The 21,146-nt window shown below is 42.8% G+C and overlaps 1 protein-coding gene across 2 annotated transcripts in view; it reads left to right on the top strand.

Moving 5' to 3' along the window:
- The first annotated feature begins 663 nt into the window (after positions 1-663).
- The window catches only part of gtf3c3 (general transcription factor IIIC, polypeptide 3), a 30,362-nt gene continuing 9,879 nt past the window's right edge, over positions 664-21,146 (top strand). The window contains exons 1-13 of one of the 2 annotated variants that reach the window (XM_060898481.1): positions 664-856; positions 1,554-1,644; positions 4,144-4,370; positions 6,302-6,425; positions 6,726-6,917; positions 7,007-7,172; positions 7,260-7,407; positions 7,481-7,577; positions 7,707-7,807; positions 12,631-12,802; positions 16,705-16,907; positions 20,109-20,210; positions 20,303-20,438. In XM_060898481.1, the coding sequence (XP_060754464.1) occupies positions 755-856; positions 1,554-1,644; positions 4,144-4,370; positions 6,302-6,425; positions 6,726-6,917; positions 7,007-7,172; positions 7,260-7,407; positions 7,481-7,577; positions 7,707-7,807; positions 12,631-12,802; positions 16,705-16,907; positions 20,109-20,210; positions 20,303-20,438 (1,861 nt within the window). In that variant the 5' untranslated portion in view covers positions 664-754. Of the gene's footprint in view, positions 857-1,553; positions 1,645-4,143; positions 4,371-6,301; positions 6,426-6,725; positions 6,918-7,006; positions 7,173-7,259; positions 7,408-7,480; positions 7,578-7,706; positions 7,808-12,630; positions 12,803-16,704; positions 16,908-20,108; positions 20,211-20,302; positions 20,439-21,146 lie in introns of those variants that run through there. The other variant, XM_060898482.1, reaches the window with a different exon arrangement.

Here is a 21,146-nt window from a genome sequence, read left to right as displayed (position 1 = left end):
GTTTGGTTATCCTCGTAATTGGTTTACGGGAAGATTTTGTTTGGTTATCCTCGTAATTGGTTTACGGGAAGATTTTTGTTTGGTTATCCTCGTAATTGGTTTACGGGAAGATTTTTGTTTGGTTATCCTCGTAATTGGTTTACGGGAAGATTTTTGTTTGGTTATCCTCGTAATTGGTTTACGGGAAGATTTTGTTTGGTTCATGGGACAATTTGGCTGGAGTTTCTCTAAGCTCCGGTGAGGTGGGACGAGGGCTGATAGGGCATGCCCGCCCTCTGAGCACCAATACTCGTCAAGAAGAGCAAGGATTAACTCGAGCATACATCTCTTAATATTGTTAATATTCTACTCCATTCTATTTTACTATTTCAGCGAGAAGGCTAGAATTCTTCTGTGACCTTGTGTCTCACTGTGTACTGTATTGTTGTGATGACACATTGCTCGAGACATAATATTGATATCTTTTTGAACATTCTATCAGGACGTGACCTGCTCAAGGTCTGACTACAGGCTCAACGATTAATATCCCTTGAGATCACACCTCAGCCCGGTAGATGGCGCTAATACACATCGATTGTTAACTGCCAATAAATCTACACAAGAAGAAGAATCCTGAGCGCTCCGATTGGACAAAACAAGGCACGTGATTAGATCACGTGGTAGAAACCGGAACTCAATAGCAACATGAACTCACGGAGCTAAATGCGTACATAATCGAGAAAAATATTTAAAAATATATTTACGTTTATATAAAATGTCAGAGTCAAACCCTGAGCTTAATGATTATTTAGAGGGTAAAATTTCCTTCGAGGAGTTCGAGAGAAGGAGAGAGGAACGAATAAACGCGAAGCAAAAGGTAACGTTCACGCTTCGCTGTCAGGTTTCCAAATAGCACCTCGTCCCCTTGATTAAGTGCACTACTTAGGGGATTAAACTCTGGGTTTTACCTCCTATGAAGTGTACAATGGAGTTAGGAACATGCAATTTGGGATTCGGCTCTTTGTGTGCATTGGAATTGAAATAAATACAGAGATGTTGAAATAACTTTTTACATTTTATAATTTTTCCTTGATTTATTATTTAAAATCAAGATACTAATATTTTTGTATTAAAATTTTTATATATATATATATATATATATATATATATATATATATATATATATATAATTGTGATTTTAATTTACTTGCAATTTTATTTACTTTATTTGTTTGTTTGTTTGTTTAATACATATCAAAATAATAGAATTTATCTTTAATTGCCAATAAAGCAGATCTGTGTACATTAAGCAATACCAAACCCCCCCCAACCTTTTCTCAATATTTTGATCACACATCCTCTTCAGAAGCTTTAAAAGCTTGTACAGTCTTAGTTTCTCACATATATAATGTTGTATATCTCAAATATTAGATAAAAATGACAAATGTTAAAACATCACATTAAAAAGTCATGAGTCTTTTTTTTTCATTCAAATCTGGGCTCATTTCAGTGCAACGTTTCTAAATATATCATTTTGTTCATATAACTCGGATCTTTTCCTGTTTCGGGTCCAGGACGATGGAGGAGACGCCTCTGATGAGAACGATGACGCTGTTCCGAGCACGTCGAAGCAGAGCAGCAAGCCGACACGCACACATCACACGGGTACAAGGACTACAGCAAGAAATCATGTGCAGAACAGAAACTGCTCATTCATAACTGTTTAATCAAATCGCACCGCATCTTTGGGCGAAATCTGATTAGTAGAATGGAATATTCGGTAGAAATGGTTTTAACGAGCAAGTAACCTTGTTTTAAGAGTTTTTGTTAGGGGAAAAAAAAACTTGTTGCAGTAAAGAGTTATTTTGACATGGCAAAGAGAAAATCACTAACAGAACCTTTATTTTTAAATAAATTTCTGAGTGGATAGTATCTCCATCCTTGACTCTTGTACGCTGCATAAAGCCAGCCCTGAGTGCGTGACGTCACAGCGGGAACCGGTTTTAAGGCCGAGGCCTTTTACAGCTATAGACCAAAGTCATATAAATAAACATTTACGGTGAAAGTAAGAAATCCCGTTACCGACTTGCTCAACTAAGACTGATTTGACTTCATTGATTGTGGGTTGACTCTCATTAAAACAGGATGGGTGTTATAACTTATGCAACAGACATGTACATGCATGCATTTTCACTGATAAACCGTAAAAGGCTGATTAAATAATCAGATGAACTGAGAATCACATTCTGAAGCAAATTAAATAATCTTACACCGCTAACTTAAACACACAATACAAGTTACATGGATTAATCTAAACGCAGGTAAACAACGTGGTGTTTTTTAATCCAAATGAGAGTCGGAGCTTACCCGTCTGCGTTCTCGCTTCTTGTGGCCGATTGTTTTGAAACAATCTGACTTTCAGTTGTTCGTTCAGTTCTCCGTTCATTCGTTTCTTCCATGTAAGGGCGAGATGGCAGCAATATCCAGTGGAGAAATCAGACGGCTGCTTCACTCATTCTCCATTTTCTTCATACTGAGTACTCCGCCATTACTGCTCGGCTCAGGCAGTTACTAAAACCGGGGACGGGACGTCACCGGTTTTAGCAACAGCCGCGGGGAGGTCACTGCCCGAGCGATAATACGTTCCGTTCCATCCCGGGATTTAGCAACAACCCTTGGCTCACACTCTGGGAGAACTGGTGCAACTGAACTCACTTTTCTTTTCTTTTAGTTTCCTTTAATTGTTGGTACGGCACCCTCTTTCAATACGGGCTTATAGCCAACGCTCCTCAACAGATCAGAGGTTTCGTACGAGTCTTCAGTAAAATGTGCAGAGCAGAGGAGAGACCACTTCGTAGGCGCCCAATGTGCCCGTGAACTTCTCGCAAAACGCGTCCAAATCTTTGCAGTTTGAACATTCTTGGGCCATGAATGCAACGTAAATCCACCTTCTGTCGTGTTGCTGCACCCACCAGCAACACATCTACGTGGCATGGCGATAAATTAGCTTAAAATGGAGGATTGGAGTTGCAGCCAGCTCTGTGTTTTAGTCTAGCGGAAATGGCGATGAGACCGATCAGACCGCTACCTATATAAATCACTTTAATCGTAAAAATTACTATATTAGATTCATTATTAACGCTTAAAACTGTTCCTGTGCCATTCTTGAGGTCTCAAGGCATTTATAAACGAAAGTGAGGCCATGGCTCTGCGTATCTGCTTTAACAACATGAGTATAATGTTTAAGAAATGTTGTTTTTTTTAAAAAGCAATTCATGCAAAATGTAAAACGAGCAAGCAAGACAGAAAACACAAAAAGTGAACCCGTGTGAGATATTTGAACTGGAAATTTGAGCCGCTGAATATTTATTTAACCAGTTCGGAAATCATAACTTCTTGACCTTAATGTGTAAATTTGTTGCAGTTTGAGTCAGTGTGAAAAATCTGGACGTTAAAAGCAGAAATATTCTCCCTTTTATTCCTTTTTCACACACGTCTGCAGCTGAAAGCAGTCCATCAGCATGATCTTTAATTTTCCTTTCATATATGAAGAGCGAGTGAGACGACTCGACAGTCCTGATGTGAAGGTTAATAGTTGTGGTGTCTGTACATATGTTTTGAATATAATTAATATTTCGTTTCATAAATAAATCCGTTTGTCAGATGAATTTGTTCTTCGAGGTTTGTACCAGTTTCTGAGAAACATCAATATGTTAGGTGTACAAAGGTTTTTTTTTCCCCCCTGTGAAAATGTAATTGAGTAGGCGTGGCCATCTTAAAGGGTGGGCGGTGCTTGTCCGTGCTGCACTTCATTGCTTATCGCTCTCTGTGTGATCGTGACTCCTGCTGCTTTCAGGTCGCCCTGCAACTCTTTTCAAGTCCGACTTTTTTCTTCCCTTCCTCATCATTCGTCAGTAATCTTGAGTACAGCTTGCGTATGTTTCACGCTCGCCAACCACAAGGCTGATGTGTTTTATTAACTCCACGCGTTATTGCTTAAAGTGTCTCCAAGTTCAACAAGTGCTTTAATGACAATATTATTCGAGCTTTGATGGAAACTTCGTGCATCATACAGACATTATTGCGCAACTTTGTTTATGATTTTACTTTGTCATGTCTCAGAGCGTTATGTTGTTTTTGTTTTTTGTTTTTCTCCCCCCGTAGGTGGCGGAGATGAGGAAGTCAGCCCGTGTGTTCAGAAAGCCTTCGCCTCCATGCTCGGGGAGGACGAGGAGGAGATGGAGGACGAAGACGAGGACGACGGCGACGGTGACGCGGAGTGGAAGGACATCGGGGAGCATTACGCCGGCGACGGTGGCAGCGAGGTGACGCCGGGGGACGTGTTCGCTCTGGAGATGGAACTGAACCGGGAAAACAAGAAGATGATGAAGGTGTGTCTAATTATTTTGCAAAAAAAAAAAAATTCCAGTTGCATTGCATTTTTTTTTAAAGGAGTCAATCATTTTATTTACTTACTACAAAAAGAGTTATTAATAAATTAATTTTAAAAAAAAGATTGTACTTTGATTTTTAAAATAAATACTTTTTAAAGCAGATACGCAGAACCTTTATTTTTAAATAAATTTCTGAGCGGATAGTATCTCCATCCTTGACTCTTGTACGCTGCATAAATGGGAATAAAAATATATATAATTTGAGAGTTAAAATCGACCGCAAAGTTGGCGTATTGGAGCTGCCCCGCTGAGCCAGCCAGCCCTGAGTGCGTGACGTCACAGCGGGAACCGGTTTTAAGGCCGAGGCCTTTTACAGCTAGAGACCAAAGTCATATAAATAAACATTTACGGTGAAAGTAAGAAATCCCGTCACCGACTCGCTCAACTAAGACTGATTTGACTTCATTGATTGTGGGTTGACTCTCATTAAAACAGGATGGGTGTTATAACTTATGCAACATACATGTACATGCATGCATTTTCACTGATAAAACGTAAAAGGCTGATTAAATAATCAGATGAACCGAGACAATCACATTCTGAAGCAAATTAAATAATCTTATACCGCTAACTTAAACACACAATACAAGTTACATGTATTAATCTAAACGCAGGTAAACAACGTGGTGTTTTTTAATCCAAATGAGAGTCGGAGCTTACCCGTCTGCGTTCTCGCTTCTTGTGGCCGATTGTTTTGAAACAATCTGACTTTCAGTTGTTCGTTCAGTTCTCCGTTCATTCACTTCTTCAATGTAAGGGCGAGATGGCAGCAATATCCAGCGGAGAAATCAGACGGCTGCTTCACTCATTCACTTTTCTCCGTACTGAGTACTCCGCCATTACTGCTCGGCTCAGGCAATTACTAAAACCCGGGACGGAACGGGGCGTCACCGGTTTGAGCAACACCCGCGGGGAGGTCACTGCCTGAGCGATAATACATTCCGTTCCGTCCCGGGTTTTACCAACAACCCTCTGCTCACACTCTGGGAGAACTGGTGCAACCAAACTTACTTTCCTTGAAAAAAAAAAAATATATATTTTCCTTTTCTTGTTGGTACTGCACCCTCTTTCAATACGGGCTTATAGCCAACGCTCCTCAACAGATCAGAGGTCTCGTACGAGTCTTCAGTAAAATGTGCAGAGCAGAGGAAAGACCACTTCGTAGGCGCCCAATGTGCTCGTGAACTTCTCGCAAAACGCATCCAAATCGTTGCAGTTTGAACATTCTTGGGCCATGAATGCAACGTAAATCCACCTTCTGTCATGCTGCTGCACCCGCCAGCAACACATCTACGTGGCATGGCGATAAATTAGCTCAGAATGGAGGATCGGAGTTGGAGTCAGCTCTGTGTTTTAGTCTAGCGGAAATGGCGATGAGACCGATCAGACCGCTACCTATATAAATCACTTTAATCGTAAAAATTACTATATTAGATTCATTATTAATGCTTAAAACTGTTCCTGTGCCATTCTTGAGGTCTCAAGGCATTTATAAACGAAAGTGAGACCATGGCTCTGCGTATCTGCTTTAATGGTAAATTATTTAGATTTAAAAAAAGTAATGATTTATTTTAATATAATAATAATTTATATATGCGAAAATACAGTTTAAAATCTTTTAAATAAATGTACAGAAAAGTATTTGATTCAAAAATTCGTATTAAATTTGTTTAAATGCTGAAAGGAAGAAGGACAAAAAAATGCAGCTGTTTCCAATCCTTATTCATTTTATTGAAGAAAAATCACGATACTTGCAATATGGAAAAACAAGCATATCATCATGATGATAAATTATCCTATAATGAAAACCGCCATACTGCTCATGGATTTTTGCAACGCGTTTATTTTTTATTTTTATGATCTTTAAGGAAAGGCGGTCTCGCAGCAAGCTCCCGCGTGCCCTCCGAGGCCTGATGGGCGAGGCTAACATCCGCTACGCTCGTGGCGAGAAGGAGGACGCCGTCCTGATGTGCATGGAGATCATCCGCCAGGGTGTGTTGGGTTGAGCAGCAGGAGTGAGCACACTCATGACGTTTTATACCACAGCGCTGTCGAAGCCCCTTTTTTTAAGCCTTATTAAGTCTGAAAGTAGGAAAAGAAGGCTGGTGAGGAAATGATTGTTTGTTTATATCTGCTATAACGTAAAGAGAACAGGAACTAACTTGTTTCACAGATGGAACTGTATCTATAAACGGATAAAAAGGCTGACGTGTCGTTCTTTAATTTCGATAATAAAGTAGTCATTGGTAAATCGCTAAAAGGAGTAACAGCGTCCTCTTTTGGGTGTCGTAGCTCCTCTGGCGTATGAGCCGTTCTCCACTCTGGCGATGATCTACGAGGATCAAGGGGACGCGGAGAAGGCGCTGCAGTTCGGCCTGATCGCCGCGCACCTCAACCCGAGCGACTGTGATGAGTGGCTGAAGCTGGCCGACATGTCGCTGGAGCAGGAGAACGTTAAACAGGCCATCATTTGCTACAGCAAAGGTCAGGACTGAGCTGATCCGTATGACGTATTAGAGATCGTCACGCGCTGTATGTCTTCTTAAGCCCGCAGTGTTGGCGTGTCCTTGCAGCGATTAAATATGACCAGAGTAACGTGCGCTACCTGTGGGAACGCTCGAGTCTCTACGAGCAGGTGGGCGAGCACAAGCAGGCCATGGACGGCTACCGGCGCATCCTCACGCTGCTGCCCCCTACCGACGGAGAACACTTCATGCAGCTGTCGCGCGACATGGCTAAGTACGTCACGCTAGCATCGTCAGCTAAGACTGCTCTACAAATTGGTACCTCGAATGGCTTTTATAAGTAGTGTGTGTTTGAGATTAGGAGCTACTACGAGAGCAGCGATTTGCCCTCGGCGATCGGCGTGATGGAAGAGGCTCTGTCAAGGCATCCCGAGCTCGTCACGCCCGAGTGTGTTAACATGGCGGCGGAGCTCTACATAGCCAACCACCAGTATAGCAAAGCCTTAGAGGTGAGGACTTGCTTCGACTTGCTGGATTGCCTGAACCAAGGACCATGTTTTTACAAGTGTTTATTGTGTTTAGGTCTTGATTAAGTTTTGCAGCATCGTCCTGGAGAGAGGGGCGAACAAGGAGGAGCAAGCGAAGGACGAAGGTATGGATGAGACTCCGGAAGCGAAAGGTAAGACTTTTTGGTGATCTTGCATCACGTTTCTCCTCAGAAACTAAAGCCGGTGTTTTCTTTCCTGTGCCTGTTTAGCCCCAGAAATCGAACTTTGCGGTGTTTGAATCTGCTCTTTGTGTGCTGTAGGAGACATTTTGGAGGTGGTGGTGCCTGATGATATTCCTATAGATATAAGGGTGAAGCTCATGGTGTGCCTGATCCATCAAAATGTCTTCAAACCCTTGAGTGTGAGTTCACTTTCTCCCCACAAGTATATACTTGAGAGAAACATTCCATGCTAACTGAGATACGGAGATATGGTACAGCGCGATGGAACGCTCTATTCTGAGATTGGATTGGGACTTTAGATGGGCAGTGATGGAAAGGGATTGGTTCAAGTCCAGTGTGATGGGATTCTACAGTGGTGCTTGAACGTTTATGAACCCTTGAGAATTTTCTATTTCTGCATAAACAAATGAGACAAAAATATTATACTCGGTCATTTATTTATTGAGGAAAATGATCCAATATTACATATCCGTGAGTGGCAAAAGTACGTGAACCTCTAGGTGAAATTCGAGTCAGGTGTTTTCAATCAATGGGATGACAATCAGGTGTGAGTGGGCACCCTGTTTTATTTAAAGAACAGGGATCTATCAAAGTCTGATCTTCACAACACAAGCGTTGTTGATGCTCATCAGGCTGGAAAAGGTTACAAAACCATCTCTAAAGAGTTTGGACTCCACCAATCCACAGTCAGACAGATTGTGTACAAATGGAGGAAATTCAAGACCATTGTTCCCCTCCCCAGGAGTGGTCGACCAACAAAGATCGCTCCAAGAGCAAGGCGTGTAATAGTCGGCGAGGTCACAAAGGACCCCAGGGTAACTTCTAAGCAACTGAAGACCTCTCTGACATTGGCTAATGTTAATGTTCATGAGTCCACCATCAGGAGAACACTGAACAACAATGGTGTGCATGGCAGGGTTGCAAGGTGAAAGCCACTGCTCTCCAAAAAGAACATTGATGCTCGTCTGCAGTTTGCTAAAGATCACGTGGACAAGCCAGAAGGCTATTGGAAAAATGTTTTGTGGACGGATGAGACCAAAATAGAACTTTTTGCTTGAAATGAGAAGCGTTCTGTTTGGAGAAAGGAAAACACTGCATTCCAGCATAAGAACCTTATCCCATCTGTGAAACATGGTGGTGGTAGTATCATGGTTTGGGCCTGTTTTGCTGCATCTGGGCCAGGACGGCTTGCCATCATTGATGGAACAATGAGTTCTGAATTATACCAGCGAATTCTAAAGGAAAATATCAGGACATCTGTCCATGAACTGAATCTCAAGAGAAGGTGGGTCATGCAGCAAGACAACGACCCTAAGCACACAAGTCGTTCTACCAAAGAATGGTTAAAGAAGAATAAAGTGAATGTTTTGGAATGGCCAAGTCAAAGTCCTGACCTTAATGCAATGGAAATGTTGTGGAAGGACCTGAAGCGAGCAGTTCATGTGAGGAAACCCACCAACATCCCAGAGTTGAAGCTGTTCTGTACGGAGGAACGGGCTAAAATTCCTCCAAGCCGGTGTGCAGGACTGATCAACAGTTACCGCAAACGTTTAGTTGCAGTTATTGCTGCACAAGGGGGTCACACCACTTTTGCCACTCACAGATATGTAATACTGGAACATTTTCCTCAATAAATAAATGACCAAGTATAATATTTTTGTCTCATTTGTTTAACTGGGTTCTCTTTATCTACTTTTAGGACTTGTGTGAAAATCTGATGATGTTTTAGGTCATATTTATGCAGAAATATAGAAAATTCTAAAGGGTTCACAAACTTTCAAGCACCACTGTATAGGGTGGGGTAGGATTGGATGGGATGGGATTATGATGGGATTTGATACAAGGCATTGAGATACAGTGAAATATTATGGGATGGGATATCATCTAACATGATGGTATTGGATTTAATGGGATAACAGGATATGAGGTGAATGGGATCGGGTAGGATGGGTTGGAATGGAATATTCTTGGACAGGCTAGGATATTATGGAATGGTGTACAATTGGACAGGATGACACAGTGTCGATTTACTGTAGGATGGGATGCGATGTGAAACCAGTGGATAGATGGTGTAGGGGTGTGATAAAATGGAATATAAAGGATTGTGAAGGGGTTGGAAATTTTAGGTTTGGTGGGGAAATGTGATGAATTCTATGGGGTGATATTGGACTGGATACAGTAGGATGGGATAAGAGTAGACGGTATATGATGGGATGAGCCTGGATTGGATAATCTTGAACGGGATGGTGTATGACACAAGGGGATGGACGGGAAACAATTGGGTGGAATTGGCAGGGTTTTTTTCTTGAAAAATCAAGTCGAAGAAGTATTCTTCACTTTTTTTTTCTTTTTTTCTTTTTTTTTCTTAGTTACCGACTTATCAAAGTGGACTTAATAGAGGTTTATACCAACCAAACTGGCACAATTCAAATATTTGTACAGATACAGCTCGGCCTCTCCGCTGCAGATAAAATTTGGGCTCCACTCCAACCTCTAACAAGAGAGACTTGATTTTGGGCGCCCTGTGCACCATCAGGCTAAAATAAACCTCTTTAGTTTGAGCTTACTGAAGGTTCTTTTCGTATGGAATTATTCAAAAGCGGTATTAGGACTCCCTTTATTTGAACGGGGTCGAGAAGAATCTCGGAACAACCAACAGTGAAGGAAGGAATCCGATTTTCCTGCCAGTTTAGAAGCCAAACACAGAATGACACCGCGCTCTTCATCATACGTCCGCCGTGGGGACTCAACACGCCATGCAGGCTTTCGTCTAAACCGGGGAACAGGGGTGCTGCGCCCTCTTACTCTCGGCGTGCGCCCCCTTACCGAAATGCCGATTGAGCCCCAAGTCACACTTAGGCCATGCACTTATATGCTACTGCACAACATGCAGTCTTTCTCAAAACGATCTTTTCTCCGTGAAAACATCCCAGCAACACTACGCGACAATGTGTCTGATCATCAAATACGTTATAATTACTCCAAAAATATTCCGATCATAGTAGATACACCGCCAGACGGTGCAAAAACAATCCAAATTGGCGTTTTCCAGACTGACGCGCCACGTTGTTTAGTTGTTTACTTGTCGTGGCTGCTCTCGCGAGATTTGACATGGGTTACATACAAGGTCAGCTGACTTGTAAAGCGAGATTTCTCGAGACTGAATGATCTTTCACCCACCGGCGCGGGAGCTTTTGACAGAAGTAGTTCACGAGTTGTTTTTGTTGACACTTGGGCATTTAAAGATGTCATCCCGCGCCACGAAGCGGAAGAAAGCCAAAGACTGTCCAGGGCAGAAGAAGATTACTTCTTTCTTTTTCAATGTTGACAGACAATTTGTTACAATTTCCCTCTCAGGTAGCCTCAATTTTTCAAAGGCTTCGCACGGCGGGGGGGGGGACAACCAGCACCATCCTCCTCCCCCGTCGCTTCGCTCTCTCACCATGGTGAGCACCCTCATACTAAATTTTTCTAGAAAAAACCCTGCCACGCCCCCTGAAACATAGCTCTCTCCAATCGCTTGCCAGCTGACGACACCCTTATTTATTTATTTATTTATTTTTGTTTGTTTTTTAAAAAAAAAACCACCGACCCCGCTCGGGGAGAGTCGGGGCTCTGAGTGTGCCTCCCCCGTGACTGTTTCGGCTCTTAAATCCTCTTCAGTGCTTGAAGAATCCACAAAAACTTCCTCAGCTAAGACTGCGCCATTGTTTGATTCACACAGAGATAATTACACCAATGCCACCAGGCTGATTAACACACTGCGGTTGGTCAAAAGCTTGACGCTCATTTGGTCATTACGTGTAGTCGATTTTTATTGTTCACAAGCACGCGCTCATTGTTTGCGCTCTGGCTTCCCAAAGTCTCTTCACTGGGGTTAGATTTCGGCAAACGTTGGGATTTGTGGAGGGATTTCTATAAAAGATGACTTACGATAATGATGACAAATACATTCGACACTGTGACGACTGCTAGTAATTTTCTCTTCGGCACCGATGGATTATCTTCGTCAGTGACGAGCGCCAGCGGGAACCCTGGATCGGATGGAATCATGTACGAGGGTATATTAGTACAGTAAATACAACTGGATGGAATGGGATACGGTATAATGGGAATTGTTTGTTCAGAATGGAATTGGATAGGTTTTACTGATTTCCAAAGAGAACGTCAGTTGTTCCAGAGTGGGCATTGTACACCTCGCGGGCGCGATCTGATAACCACGTGCATGTTTCATGCATTACAAATACCGTGACCGAGGTCTTGAAAGTAGTGAGCGAGGCCCTCTGGGCCGAGGTCAGTATTCAAGGCCGAGGTCACGGTATTTCACCATACGGACCGACCTTAAGCTGGTAAATAATATATTATTTTTTTCTTTACCAAATTCTAACAGAAAACGAGAGCGCCCGAAAGGGAAAACCGAGCCGAGCCGCCATTTTGAATCCTCATTCACGGCTGTAATGCAAATGGCTTCCTCCTCGGTATACAAGTGCACTTCCATGGCAGGAAAAAAACTACATGTTGCCGCCTATGTAGTCCCCTATTTATACAAATAGGAGTCATTCAGGATTCAGCCATGTTTTTGCTCGGCGTTAGCAACAGTTACAGGTTTTTAGCTTTCTCCTGAAATGTTTTCTTTTATTTCTTCTTCCTCAGGGGAGTAAAACTCGCTTTCGCTGTGAACACTGTCGTTATCGCTGTCCATGCTGTAAAATTAATGCTATTCTCCTGAGAAACGCTGGCAAAAATTTCTAAGATTTTTGATAATCTTATGAATAAATCTCATTAAAAAAAGATAAATGTTGACAAAAATTGCTACTATGTTTGTTGTTGTTGTTGTGAACGAGCGAGTCGCCAGATATCCGTAACCGGGGTCTGTACCGTAGGATCACCAGCCAATCAGAGTGCAGGATTTGGACCGCGAAAAAAATAAATCAGGATACTGTATATAGAGGGGCGGAGATTGTTTGTCAGTCTTGACCCTTCATCCTTTTGCTCTCTTCAGCCAATGGTGACGTCGATGATGGAGCAGAGTCCGGAAGAGTTGGGTGATCTGTATCTGGACGTGGCCGAGGCCTTCATGGATAAGGGCGAGTATGTCTCAGCCTTGCCGCTGCTCGCTGCACTCGTCTGCTCTGAGAGATACAACCTCGCCGTAGTGTGGCTCCGACATGCAGGTTTTACTTTTACTTCATCTTTGTTTGATTTCGTAACTCTTTTTGTTTGGCTACATCTTGCCTGGTTCCTGTTTTTGTTGGATTGGTGCCTTTTGGCTTGCCATTTTTGTTTTTCATTTTTCAGTTTCTTTTGGCCTCATTTTATCTTTCTTTTGCTTCCTCTTGTCTTATTACCTCGCCCGGGACGGAGTCCACCGGGGGCGAGGTATTGTTTTCAGTCGGGTTTGCTTGTTTGTAAATGATGTTATGGGAAAACGGCTGGACCAGTCTTCATGAAACTTTCAGGATAGATGGGCATTGGTCTCAAATAGAACAGCCAGCATTTTGGGGGTCATCCAGCCAAAGTCAAGGTCACAGTGACCAAAAAGGTAAAAAAAAAAAAAAAAGCAAGCTCTGAGCTCAGACTGCCTCGGAAAGACTCCGCCCACAAACACTCTGATTGGATCACTACCTGCCTCGTTTGCTGTCATTCGATGGTTTCTTTGTTCGTTTACATACGCAAAGGAAGGGGTTTTGGCCACGCCCACTTTTCAACCCCATTGATAAAAACTTCCCCGCTCTGTTGATTTCATCCCATCTCATTATCTCTAGCCGCTTTATCCTGTTCTACAGGGTCGCAGGCAAGCTGGAGCCTATCCCAGCTGACTACGGGCGAAAGGCGGGGTACACCCTGGACAAGTCGCCAGGTCATCACAGGGCTGACACATAGACACAGACAACCATTCACACTCACATTCACACCTACGCTCAATTTAGAGTCACCAGTTAACCTAACCTGCATGTCTTTGGACTGTGGGGGAAACCGGAGCACCCGGAGGAAACCCACGCGGACACGGGGAGAACATGCAAACTCCGCACAGAAAGGCCCTTCTTGCTGTGAGGCGACAGCGCTAACCACTACACCACCGTGCCGCCCCTGACACATACATATCTGCATAAATTAAATATATCCTTAACTTACAGTGGATATAAAAAGTCTCCACACCCCGTTAAAATGATAGGTTTTTCTGATGTAAAAAAAAAAAAATGAGACCACGATAAATCGTTTCAGAACTTTCTCCACCTTTAATGTGACCTATAACCTGTACAGTTCAACTGAAAAACAAATCTGTAAGGGGGGGGAGCGTACAATAAGCTGGTTGCATAAGTGTGCACACCCTTAAACTAATACTTTGTTGAAGCACCTTTTGATTTAATTACAGCATTCAGTCTTTTTGGGTCGGAGTTGATCAGCCTGCCACATCTAGACTTGGCGATATTTGCCCACTCTTCCTTGCAAAAGCGCTCCAAATCTGTCAGATTGCGAGGACGTCTCTTGTGCACAGCCGTCTTCAGGTCACCCCACAGATTTTCAATTGGATTTAGGTCTGGGCTCTGGCTGGGCCGTTCCAAAACATTTTTGGGGTCACGGTCATGCTGAAAGATGAAATTCATCTTCAGCGTTCTAGCAGACACCTGAAGGTTTTGGTCCAAAATTGACTGGTGTTTAGAGCTGTTCATAATTCCCTCCACCTTGACTAAAGCCCCTGTTCCAGCTGAAGAAAACCAACCCCAAAACGTGATGCTGCCACCACCATGCTTCACCGTGGCTATGGGGTTCTTTTGGTGATGCGCAGTGTTGTTTTTGCGCCAAACATACCTTTTGGAATTGTGGCCAAAAAGTTCAACCTTGGTTTCATCAGACCAGAACACATTTTCCCACGTGCTTTTGGGAGAGTTGATTTATTCTTTTTTTTTTTGGCAAAATTTAGCCGGGCCTGGATGTTTTTCTTTGACCCTACCTCATAGTCCAGACATATGGAGGATACGGGAGATTGTTCTCACATGTAGTACACAACCAGTACTTGCCAGGAATCCTTGCAGCTCCTTCAGTGTTGCTGTCGGCCTCTCGGCAGCCTCCCTGACCAGTTTTCGTCTTGTCTTTTCATCAATTTTGGAGGGACGTCCAGTTCTCGGTAATGTCACTGTTGTCCCATATTTTCTCCACTTCTTGATGACAGTCTTCACTGTGCTCCATGGTATATCTAATGCCGTGGAAATGTTTTTGTCCCCTTCTCCTCACTGATACCTTTCAAAAAGTTTTGGAATTATTTATTGTGTTTTTTTTTTTATCACATCAGAAAAGCCTATCATTTTAACGGGGTGTGTACACTTTTTTTTTTTTTTTTTTTTTTTTAAATTATATCCACTGTATATGGTTGCAACATATAAGACCATATAAAAAAAATCCTCATATAGATATTTTTAGCGCATGTACATATGCAAATTTTACTATGGGTACTTCATATATGTTATAAACTTGTATCTTTATATATCTACAGGATGTATGTATGTGATAATATATCACCCTATAGGTAACACACACACACGCACACATATATATATATATATATATATATATATATATATATATATATATATATATATATTATTTACCAGCTTAAGGTTGGTCGGTATCGTGAAATACCGTGACCGAGGTCTTGAAAGTACTGAGCGAGGCCCTCTGGGCTGAGGTCGGTATTCAAGACCTCGGTCACGATATTTCACCATACGGACCGACCTTAAGCTGGTAAATAATATATTTATTTTTTTCTTTACCAAATTCTAACAGAAAACGAGAGCGCCCGAAAGGGAAAACCGAGCCGAGCCGCCATTTTGAATCCTCATTCACGGCTGTAATGCAAACGGCTTCCTCCTCGTTATACAAGTGCACTTCCATGGCGGGAAAAAAACTACATTTTGCCGCCTATGTAGTCCCCTATTTATACAAATAGGAGTCATTCAGGATTCAGCCATGTTTTTGCTCGGCGTTAGCAACAGTTAGAGGTTTTTAGCTTTCTCCTGAAATGTTTTCTTTTATTTCTTCTTCCTCAGGGGAGTAAAACTCGCTTTCGCTGTGAACACTGTCGTTATCGCTATCCATGCTGTAAAATTAATGCTATTCTCCTGAGAAACGCTGGCAAAAATTTATAAGATTTTTGATAATCTTATAAATAAATCTTATGAAAAAAAGATAAGTGTTGACAAAAATTGCGACTGTTTGTTGTTGTTGTTGTTGTGAATGAGCGAGTCGCCAGAGGTCCGTAGCCGGGGTCCGTACTGTAGGATGCGGACCCGCTCGCCAGCCAATCAGAGCGCAGGATTTGGAACGAGAAAAAAATAAATGGCAATATCATTCTTGATATCGGGCCGTATATGTCATGTATTACATTTCCATATGGATTTTTGCTTCCTGATTTTTGGTTTAGATGTTTTGTCTGTCATTTAGCCTTCTTGTTTGTTTGTTTTCCTCCTCCCGTCCCCTCAGGCTGCTTCTCTTTCATTCAGCCTCCATGCCTTTTTCATTGGCTTCTTTGCTTTCATTTTCCCTGGTCTTTTTTTTTTTTTATACCCCCCGCAAACAAAGTTGGGGGGGTATCTTTACACAGTGGCAGTACACCACCAGAAGATGTGCATGAAGGAAAACAATCCCACTCTAATGTTTCAAAGGGGAGATAATCCAACTTCTTCCCTTACATATGGCAGTGACGACAGGCTCGTAGGCAGGGGGTATTCTATAGTGAGTTTACTCACAGTTCTCGTTTCAAGATGCCTTGTTTTGTTTAGAATCTTGTATTTGGGTCAAATGCTTTCGTCGTTTGTTTAGCGTCCTGACCTTTCATTCAGTGTTGGTGCTTGCTTGGTCTCCTTGTCACTTGTTTAGCCTCCATGCCTTTTGCTTTGGCTTTCTTTGCTTTTGTTTTGACTGCTCCTCTTTCGTTTTCCCCTCGTTTTTGTGATTGATTTTTTCACTGAAATTGTTACTGCGTTTTAAGTTATTCTTATGGGTACAGATTTAAATGCATGATAAGTATGTGTGTGTTTGTTTATATATTTATTTGTTTAATCGTGTCTGTTTTCAGAGTGTCTGAAGGCCCTTGGCCATTTAGAGGTGGCTGCTAAGAGCTACACTAAGGTGGTGGAGATGGCTCCTCTGCATCTGGAAGCACGTCTGGCTCTCTCCACTCTACAGCAGCAGCTGGGTCGACCTGACTCCGCCCTTGAGGCGCTGGAGCCCATGTACGACCCTGACACTCTGGCTCAAGACTCCTCGGCAGCCCAGCAGGTCTGTGTCCCACTCGCTCTCACGTCTTCTATGACGTTCTGAATATAAAATGTGTGACCCCTCACCGAATCCAGGGACGCATGTCGGCCGAAACGAATCCGAGATAATCGCAAAAGAAGCATTTTTTTTTTTAATTTGTGATTTTTGTTTTTTTCCATCATGTGCAAGTTGAGATCTTGAAGAATGCAATCAGTATTTCAGATAATAGATTGTTTTGTTGGAAAAGCATACTTTTTTTGTTGCAAATTGTCTCGTTTTTGTCAGGACTGTAGCCTGCTGGGGGGTGTGGGTAAATTACCATATGGGCCATTCACGTGATGATTTAAGTCTTTTGTTTTGTTTTTTTCCGCGAATCAGCTGTATGATGCGAGTTGAGCGTATGGCTACTTAACCTGCATACAGGCGTGTGATTTCACTATGGAATGAGTTACTAAACAGAGCGCAGAGGAGCTGAAACACCGCGAAGCAAACAGACACACGGTATTTACATCGGAGATAACCATTTCTAGCAAAAAACCCCACAACCTCGTTTTCCAGATTGAATGGAATACTTGAATGATCGGATGATACACGGACCGTTCTAGGACTACAATCCATCGGAGGCATTGGTGTGTGCAAGGCGCCGTTTCTCTTTCTGATGGGGTGAGTTTATTAATCTAAGGCTGTGTGGTTATTTTTGCATGTAACGGAGAGTGTTGTGGTTTGGTTAAGCCTAGGTCACAACCGGACGTACGATTTTTTGGCCGTGCGATTTTTGGCGTTTCCCGAATCGCTGCGTTTTTTTTTTTTTTGTTCACGGAGAAAGACGCGCGTTGGCCGTAAGTTTGTCTTGCAACCTGAAAAAAACGCAAGCGCCCGTAGAGTTTGTTTGACATGACAAAGAACCTCTGCGGCCGGTCTGCGGCTCGAAAATCAGCACGCCACATGCGCGCTCTCGTGCGTTTCATGCGCGCTCTCCGTGTGTTTCTTGCGTTTTTTGCATGTAGACCGGCCGTAGGAGCGCGTACCGTACGGCCGGTTGTGACCGAGGCTTTACATGAAACTAGTGTTGTGTTAGTTGTGTCATCATCGTGCTATCTATCTTTCTTACGGTGTGAGTAATTTTTCAACCACAAAGTGTTAAAGTATACTTTAGGACTTATTTTTGTACTTCATAATTGTGTTGGGCATACTTTGCATGGAAGGAAAATTGACGTGGTGATCTTTGTTTACATGAAAGTAGTATCGTGCTAGCTCGTAGGGGGTAGGGCTTTCCTTAATGTCATGCAAATGAGCACCATTATGTGCCCGCCCTACGGACCCTTTTCACGTGACGTCACGACAAACGCGGCCGCCATTTTGGACATGTACTACCAGTAGTTTACCACAGCCAGCATTGAGGAACGGCAGCAAAGAAAGTGTTTATTTTCAGCAAGACTTCCATCATGCCACTATATTGTTGTGCACCTGGATGTAGTAACCATCAACAAACAAGGCAAGGGTTATCATTTTATCGGATCCCGACGGAGAAGATGGATAGCGGCCATTAAAAAAAATTAACAGATTGGCAGCCCTCGGCATACCAGCGCTTGTGTAGTGACCACTTTGTTGGAGGTAAGACGAATAAAATTAGCCAGAAAAGGCATTACATTGCTGTTAACATTCTGTGGCGGCGAGTGTGTAACCAAATAGGCTAAAATAACCCATTGTAACCTCTTTGTTCTTCTGTAGTAGCTATTAGCTAACGACATTAACTAGCGTTGTGTTATTTGCTGTTGGTAGACTGTAGGACAGATCAGAGGCAGTGTCCTACAAACAGCGCTTAATTTGAGGGGGAGCAAGCCGGAGCGCGCTCCGGAACCTCGGGCGTTGGCTCCGGCAGCTATTTACACTGGATCCGGTGATCCGACACCTCTCTTGACTATGTAACAAAAAAAAAACCAAATAATTAAATAAAAAAAATGCAAGTTTATTTAGTGTTAATGTCTGATTTTGATATCTGCCTTGTTGGTGATTTCTCTCATGAAACGACATCCACAAAATATCTGCAGATGAACTTAATTTGCAGTGTGATTACAAAACATGCCCAGAAGCGCAGCGCCCCGCCCCGCCCCCTTTTTTCCGCACCGCAGCCGCTCATCCTCTGCGCTCCGGGACCTCCCACTTTACAAATTAAGCACTGCCTACAAATAAGTGTTCAAAACAAGAGGAACATGTATTTGTCTCTTAAATCCAGGCCGTTCCCTGTAATCTGTAACAACGGTTGGAGAAAGTAATGGCAAATAGTGAGTGCACAAACCGTAGAAGGTAAACTGTACACAGCGCCAGGGCAGTGTGATGGTATGTCTACTTTTAGATTGTGTTAGCTTATCAGTGAACACACTCGTCACTCGACGAGTTTCACGTCTTTACGACGGATACTTAAATGTGTGTTAGGTATTATTGTTGCAGTCTAAGCAGTCATTGTAGCAGCTAGATGAGCGAGAACCGAAAGGGTCTGTGCCATAAACCGTTATTTCTGTACGGCGTTGCTAATGTGTCGTTACTGTTGTTATTTCTCCCTCTGCTCGCCCTGTAAATGCCCTACGTCGCTGGATAGCGAAGGTGTTTTCTGCATCTCGCTCCTTTTTCTTGTATGTTCTCCGTTTGTCGCCTTCCTCGCATTCAAACCAATTCGAGCCGAAGTCCGCTACATGTCCAAAATGGTGGTCGCGTTTACGAAGGTCACGTGACTGAAAAGGGTCTATACCCAGAGTAGCTGAGATGGAAAACTTTAAGGGCGATTTTCTCCCTTTTCTGTTTTCAGAAGTATACACTTTCAAAAGGCCACACATTCTTCAAATATTGTCAGATCTCCACATGGAAGGCATCATTGGAAAGCTTAGAAACTGTACTTTCTGAATCTGTCAATAACTCAAAATGCCCCCGGGCCGACATGTGTCCCTGGATTCTGTGATCTGCCACATATATTTTATTTTGTTTGTTTGCTGTGGCTGCAAAAAAAATAATCAGAGAACATACTGGGCGAACATTTAAGTGCTGGACGCAGCTGTAAGTGTCTGACTTGCTCCCATAAATCAGCATCAAAGAAGCTAGCCATATGGCTTCCCTTTATCAGTAGGTAGCTTTATATAGGAACGTTCTGAATATGTTTTGGATTGCACTTCGTGCCACCTGCAACTTTTTCCTTCGTCAGAGTCCGTGTGTAATGTGTGGTTTCAGGAGCTGAAGTTGTTGCTGCACCGCTCCACACTTCTCAGATCTCAAGGCCGAACCGATGACTACATAGACAGTCTGTTGACTATGCTGTCCATGCTACTTAAGGTTTGCGTCCGTTTTCTTTCTTTGTGTACTTTTTTTTGGGGGGGGGGGAAATGCAGACTTTTAAGACTTGCAACTCTTCTCTCGTCCTGTAGGTGGCGATGGTAAGAGCTCAGGTGTGCCTGGTCGCTAACACATCATCTGGCACTAGGCACTTGCGTCTTATCCGAGTGTCCAAGAATACGTTGTCTGAAATCGAGGACCAGGAAGCAGCTTATCTGGACGTGACAGGTTAGCTGTGGTTGTGGTACTATGGTTTTAAATCTATCCATTGGCTGTTTATGTAATTATCCTATCAGTCAGTCATGTACCAGCAGGCTTTGGTAACACAGTCAACCACTCTTTACAACCGTGACGAGCAGAAAAGCAACTCGGTATAAGTATAATGAAGTTGATTATATACAGTTGTGGTAAGAAGTTTACATACAGTAGCATGAACGCCATCTTGGGTATGAATGCCACGGCAATATTTGGGCTTTCAGTCATTTTCTTTGAACTGTTCTGTTCTTTTTCTGTAGCAGAATGATTGTCCAGCATACAGCTTTAAAGTTTTAATTCTCTTTGGGTTTTCTGAAATCAACACCGGGTCAAAAATATACATACATCGCACCTAACAGTTTTGTTTACCATGAGCAAGCTTCCGGCAGAATTCTGGTTGGATATTTCATGACTCTTCATGGTAGAATTGGTAGAGTTCAATTAATTTATTCGACTTGACTTATAAGCCCGGTCCATATATTTTCAATAGGGTTGAAGTCAGGACTTGTTTGAAGCTTAATGTTGGCCTGCTTTATCCTCCACAACCAGCTCTGATGCGTGTTTGGGTTCATTGTCCTGTTGTAACTCCCAAGTCGTGTTCAAGTTTCTGATGGTTTATGCTGAAGAATTCTGAGGTAGTCCTCCTTCTTCATTATTCCATCCACTTTGTGCAATGAACCA

Source organism: Neoarius graeffei, chromosome 18 (genome assembly GCF_027579695.1).
Source record: "Neoarius graeffei isolate fNeoGra1 chromosome 18, fNeoGra1.pri, whole genome shotgun sequence".
Classification (NCBI taxonomy): Eukaryota; Metazoa; Chordata; class Actinopteri; order Siluriformes; family Ariidae; genus Neoarius; species Neoarius graeffei.
Note: the sequence above shows the minus strand (reverse complement) of the source record. Positions and strands in the feature narration are given on the sequence as shown.